General features: G+C 34.7%; 1 protein-coding gene across 1 annotated transcript; it reads right to left on the bottom strand.

Moving 5' to 3' along the window:
* Window positions 1-852: 852 nt before the first annotated feature.
* Window positions 853-3,112, bottom strand: si:ch211-214p13.9 (cell surface glycoprotein CD200 receptor 1). Its single transcript, XM_053328260.1, has 5 exons — window positions 2,550-3,112; window positions 1,906-2,169; window positions 1,617-1,719; window positions 1,466-1,502; window positions 853-1,382 (listed from the first exon to the last, which is right to left on the bottom strand). Exons 1-5 carry the CDS (start codon window positions 2,881-2,883, stop codon window positions 1,311-1,313), a joined length of 810 nt encoding a protein of 269 aa, XP_053184235.1. The 5' UTR covers window positions 2,884-3,112; the 3' UTR covers window positions 853-1,310.
* Window positions 3,113-6,475: the final 3,363 nt, after the last annotated feature.

Genomic DNA, 6,475 nt, shown 5'->3' with positions numbered 1-6,475 from the left:
TAATGCTTTAAATCATCATGACTCATGCTTTAGTTAAGCATTACTTAAGAATATGAGTTGTACCTTTATTATAAAGTTTTACCCACTAAACTTCTATCAACTCCCCCTCCCACAACTCACATATCCACTATTGATTGCTATTGAATATAATGCTACAGTAGTAAATACTGGAAGCACATAGGGGGTGCTATATTTATGTACATTTTATTTTCTAGGCCTATTCATTTTTCAGACAGCTTCAACTGAATGTGACATGATCGTTCTGAGGACTATATTATCCCACTAGATGGCAGAGCAGTCCCTTTTTTCAGTTTCAATTCATTGTTCCAACAAATACAGTTTGGCTTCCAAATTGGCTTACAGTCATTGAGAAAGTAATGAACCAAATTCAAGCACTCACTATTTATCTAATTTGTTATCCCGTGCCAGTAATCATCATGTGACAAAAGGTGGATGATAAAACGAGTATCTGTCACGTTTTTGCTGAATGTCTACAACCCAAACATAACCTATTTTAATTATAACATTGGTGAAAAAACAAAACGACTCACTGACTTCACTAACTTTCACACTTGTCTCACACTACACTATTCGGTATGAGTATACGGAGTACTCAACTATGTGCTATTCTTAGTGTTCTTATTCATTTTGTGTAACCCACCTTGAATGACATGAGTGTGCGGGATTTTTTTTACAGTTGAGGTAAGATATATTTTTAATATATGTAATTACATAATTAGACAAACAACATGACCATATGTACATAGAGAGGGTTATTGGTTGCTGTGATTGAACCTGCTCTTTAAGACATAATACTCTAATTTTGATGCAGCATCTATTTACAGTCTATCAATAAATATATGTTATCATATATAATTGCAGGACATGTATTTTATCAGCAACATCAAAACTATAGGTCTGTAGTCTTGGCATGCTGTAACTGCTTATGGCTGAGGATGGCATACTTTCCCGTTCAACAGTTCATTGCATTTGTAGTTAATGTTCTACATAGAAGCCCACACACCAAGTACTGGGTTGCATGTACTGTGCATACGTGCCAGTGTGTGACATTAGGTACATCCCCTGTTCCATCAGTCAAGTTTATCAGGAGAGAATTTGTCTGTAAGGCTCCCTGTCTTGACGGAAATCTTTCATCTCACTCTTCTCTCATAGTTACTATTTTACCTTTTCTCAGTTTCACAGCCTTCTGTTTCTCACAGAGACCTATGTGCATTTAAATGTGTGTGTGTGAGTGAGCGTGTGTCTGTCTGTCTGTCTGTGTGTGTGCATGTGATGCTTGTACAGGATTTTTATGAGTTATAGATAGAGTTGACACGTTGAACATAGCTGGCGTACGGCTCCACTTCCTCCACATCCTCTGCCTGAGAAAAAACAGAGAGGTGTCAGAAACAAAACTCAACAATGTGTAGCAGAACTCAAAAATGATGAGTTACAGAAAGATTACCTGTTTGGAAAGTGAGGTGTTGGCTTGCCTGCAAGACCTGAAAAAGAGAAAGATTTCTTTTTTTAAACAACAAAAAAAATTATTTGACAAAAAAGCTCACAAGAAGTTCATCTAATTAGTTATTTATCAAATGAAAATTCTTTCTTCTTACCTTAGCTTTGGTAGTGTCTTTTGTGTGAAGAATAAGAATCCAGCCAAAACTGCAATGATTATTACAGCAATGAGGATGTACAACAGATTAAATTGAAGACCTGCTGAGAGAGGGAAAACAGTAACGGTTTGATAGCAATCCACTGGACATTAACACTACATCTATTTATTTATACTTATTAATACCAAAAAAAAAAAAAAAAAAACATCTTGTCAGAAACATGAACAATCATAAAAAGCTAAACTTATTTATTCAATGATATAGACAAAACATTTTCTATTGTACTTACCAGGCTGATCTTTCATGGGTTCTAGTATCAAAGTTTTCCTACTTTTCCAGTACGGGTGTGTGATTATGCATCTCAGGTTTTTTTCGGGGTTATCCATGTGGCTTTCTACTGTAATGAATCCATCTGAGCTAGACGAGGTTTTCAATGATGAATTTCCTTTATGGCTCCAGCTGATGTTGGCAGCAGGTTTTCCATTTTCAGCTTTGCACACAGCCACCGTCGTATTACCCTTCTGCTCAAACCAGGCTGATATATTGGGAGGAACTAAGCCATGCAAGACACAACAGGAGATATGAAACTTGCTGAGTGTTTTTTGTTCGTCGTAACAGGCAAATTAAAATGCAAAGAAAAACAACAAACAAAAAAACAACAAACAAAAAACAAACCAAAAAAACAACAACAAAAACCTAGCCATGCTGATACAATTGTTTTAATTTTGCTTGCCCAGGTTAACTTTTTAACTATTTCATACATTGAGGATAAAATACTTCCAGATATAATGGTGACATTGTGTCATGAAAGACAAATTTATGTTGGGTTATTCAAATATCACTATTAAGCACTACGAGTGTTCAAAAAGAAACAATATCACCCCCCATTATGTTTGCAATAGAAGGCTAAGCTGCAGATATTTTAAAATGTACCTGTGATAGCCACGTTGATACTAATGGCATCAGCTCCTCCCGTGTAAGCCGAGTCACAGTTGTAGATCCCCACGTCATTATTTGAAAAGTTTGGGATGTGCAGGTACGACTGAGATGTGGATGTGTTTTGGAGAGACATGCCACCACTGCAGGAGTTTTTACTTGTGTGTTCACTATTGCTGTGGGAGATTCTGCATTTTTGGTATGTATTTATATTCCAGATTACATAGAGCGTCTCATTCCACAGTTTATTGTTGCATGTCAGGTTAACTTCACTACCCACATTGAAAGTTGAATTTCTGTAAACTGAAAAAAAGGCAAAGAACAATTTCATTATTTCTGCACATAATACAGTGATGATGTTGTTTTAAGGGTTTGGTGGCTGTAATAAAACTATATTCAAATTACAAAGGTCCTAATACGCAAAAAAGATCCAATATTGCATAGGAGAAGACAAAACCATTAAACTGAGGTATAATAGTTTACAAATAAATCACACTTGGCAATTGCTAAGTACTGATAATAAAACTGGAAATAAGTTTTTAAGTTTTATACAGTTAAGAAATCTTCTGATAATTAATAATAATAATAATAAGTGATTAAATGTAATTCAAAATTAAGTCAAATCAAGTACCTATAATCTCTCAAAATGGTTTTAAGAACAATGTGACAAGGCTAATAACACACAAATGTGAATTTAAGAGATACTGAACGTCAATGCTTTACATAACATTTTGTAGCCTCTAAATATGAATAGCACAAAATAGACCAAAAATAATAACTAAATGTTTCCTCCTTGGACATTAAGTTACAAAGCTTTTTTAAAATATATATTATTTTATATATATATATATATACTTGATTTAAAGTGAAAACATATATTAATGTTTGAAATAAGAATTAATGGAAAGGGGAGAAATGAAACACATATTGTTATGTTCAACTTCAACATTTTAGTCATACCACAAATTAAACAGAGAAAAAAGGGGTAAATAGATTTTTACCATAAACTTTGGGAGTTGAAGAGTTGGTGCTTGCTTCTGAGAAAGGAGGCAGTTAGGGTTAGGGTTAGGGTTAGGGTAAATAATGTGATGTTTTTAGCAAGCAAGCAGCAGTCATTCATTATAAAGCATTTAATCATCAGAGCAACAGTCAGTGTATTTTACTTTTGATTAGTTATTGAGTTGAGTTAGTTAGTCCATTGATGATTAATTGAGGTGGGAGGCAATACAATTACAAGTGGGCTGACTCGACCAAATAACTGCAGCAAAAAAATGAGACAGCAGGGGAAAGGTGCTTGTCATTGTCGAAAGCTGCGAAGTTTCTTTTACCAGCATTAAACTCTTTACAGTTGCTATTTCAAAGAAATGAATCGGAAAATCCAGGGGTCATGACTGATGGTGGTCTGACACTTGTTTACTTCTGTCAGTTGTAAGCAAACACAATGCCGGTAGCGGTGTAGTAGAAACCACAGATCGCAAATGTAAATGCCTTTTCCACCTTGCAGCAACCACACCATGGAGAAAGCTGCATCACAGTATTGTGCTGATGTGGAATCATGATTTCCACTGTACAAGTAACAGCGTACCGCTTGTTCATTCAGAAAATATGGGGCACCCTTTTTTCATACATGTGTTATGGAACAGTGAACTCCCTTGTCTTACCCCACCTCCATACAGGTATTTCCACTCACTGCCTACGCTGACTCAAACCAAGTACATTTTGCTGAAATCTCAGAGCGGTTAACACTTTAGTTTATAATTTTACACTTCGAAAGATATCAACAAATGTCTCACAACAATACACTCACACTGCATAGTTACCACAGAATCACAAGCGACACTTTCATGCTGAATTTGCAGTTACATTAGAGTTGTTTTTTATTAAAAACACTAAAGCTGTACCTTCTCAAGGCTAAAACAATATTTAGTGAAACCACATGTGAATAAAAAGTTCAGTATTCAAACCTGTTTGCTGTGTTTCACACGCGGAGAGGATGATCAAAGCAAAAACCCATGTCATCGCCATCATCTCCAGTTGTCCTTAGGTTCTTCTCTCAATTTGCTGCCACAGTTGGACAAACATCAAGTCAGGTCTCCTAAATCCTCAGTCCTGAGTGCTGTCTATGGTAACATCAGTCTTTATACTGCATGGTATGGCCTCTGCCCTCATGTCACTCTACTTTACCCTACTTACAATTTTACACCAGACCAACTGTAAATAGGCTATCTGACACTCCCCAATCTTACAGACTTATAAAGGATTCATGACTAACAAATCCCTCCCTTCTTTCTCTTCGTCCTCTCCTAAGCACTTTCCACCCAAACTTCTGCCCCTTTTCTCCACACAACACTGACATCTGATAAGTTTAGACGCCAGTTTCCTTTCCTGTCAGTCACATGATCATCCACCCAGCATAAACAGTGCATACTGAGACAGGAAGCAGTTCTTGAAAGTTTCAACCCTTTATTGATATGCAAAACAGAGGTTGTACACTCAAAAACACAACAGGAAAATACTGCTGCTGTCAAGAAAAGTAGCCAATTTATTAATGGTTAAAACCATAAAACTAAATTTAACATTTGCATTTTGGGACAGTTATAAAACAGCAAACTTAATCTACTCAGTCCAATACTAGATATGTAGGGAAATAAAGGATGTCACAATAGTATGTAGGAACACTCCAAGAAAGGCAACATTTTAAAACAGGTGTAAAATGTGCAAACAATAAAGCTATGCTTAACCTCTCCACAAGTTTCTTATCTTACGCCCCTTTAAGCAAGACAACATCTTTCTCAAACCAAACCCAAACCAAACCCAAACCAAAACCAGACTAAAGTTGTTACTAATGACTGTTGAAAGATAAATATGTTTTATGATGTGACAGCGTTATAGGGTTACGTGTAGTTAGAAAAACAACCTTTCTTCAAGCTTCACAAGATGAAGTTTCTTCCCTGTCACTGAAAAGCTGTGAAAACTACAGAAGTAATTATGTAAGTAAAAGCATAAATGAATTCATAAATACTTAAGTACATTAAACATACAATTTATATTTTTATATAATGTTAATTTCTTATAAGAACAATAATAATAATAATAATAATAATAATAATAATAACAATATAATATTTTTGTGTATGTATTTACTAATTCTATGTATATATGTATAGGCTATTTATACATTTACACATGTGTGTATTTATTTATTCATTTATTTTAATTTATGTATCTTATGTATTTATTCATGTTTATTTATCTATTTATAATTTTATTTATTTATATAAACTTTCATTTACTCAGTGTAACTTGCTGCAATGAAATAAAGTAATCTTTCAGCTTTATCCATCAAAAAGACAGCAGACGGCCCTGCGATTGGTTGTTCAACTTGAATCTACTGCTTTTGAGTAACTAAAGATGGCAGAACGTACAGACTCTAATGCAATCTTGTCAGCTACAGTGGTAGGTATGTTGGTTGTAGCTGAAAAGATGTGGGCAAATGCCAATTCCTGTGCTTTTTTTCAGATCAGATTGAGGGCTTTGCTGAATGAATTGGAATGAGTAATACTGATAATCACCAATCAGAGGCTTTAACCCACCCTATGGAAGAAGTTGAGACATTTATTTATTTTTACTTCAGCAAGTTAATATATTTATTTTTCCATTTAATTTGTGATTTATTTATTTGCATTTAACTACACAATTAATTATTTTATATATTTAGTGGCCTTTAAAACCCTCCATAACTATGAGTGAAAGGCTGTGCAAAAAGTGTTTTTCACTGAAGACATTTTGACAATAGAAAAACCATCAATATAGATACAATTAATTATGAGTGAATTAAATTCAACTGCTTCAGTTTCAGGGTCATGGTATAGCACATGCTGGCTCACTGTGACACTATCATGAACTCAATGGAGCCACTGTTA

This window comes from Scomber japonicus, chromosome 11, assembly GCF_027409825.1.
Source record: "Scomber japonicus isolate fScoJap1 chromosome 11, fScoJap1.pri, whole genome shotgun sequence".
In the NCBI taxonomy this organism is placed as follows: Eukaryota; Metazoa; Chordata; class Actinopteri; order Scombriformes; family Scombridae; genus Scomber; species Scomber japonicus.
This window is presented reverse-complemented; position numbering and strand designations above follow the sequence as displayed.

Bases quoted from the DNA above. Each gene is read 5' to 3' on its own strand.
- si:ch211-214p13.9 (XM_053328260.1), bottom strand. From the start codon at position 2,883: ATGAAATTGTTCTTTGCCTTTTTTTCAGTTTACAGAAATTCAACTTTC. The intron at 1,720-1,905 runs GTAAGTACAATA...TCCCTCTCTCAG, and splicing joins ACCCATGAAAGATCAGCCTG to CAGGTCTTCAATTTAATCTG. The intron at 1,503-1,616 runs GTAAGAAGAAAG...TCTCTTTTTCAG, and splicing joins AAGACACTACCAAAGCTAAG to GTCTTGCAGGCAAGCCAACA.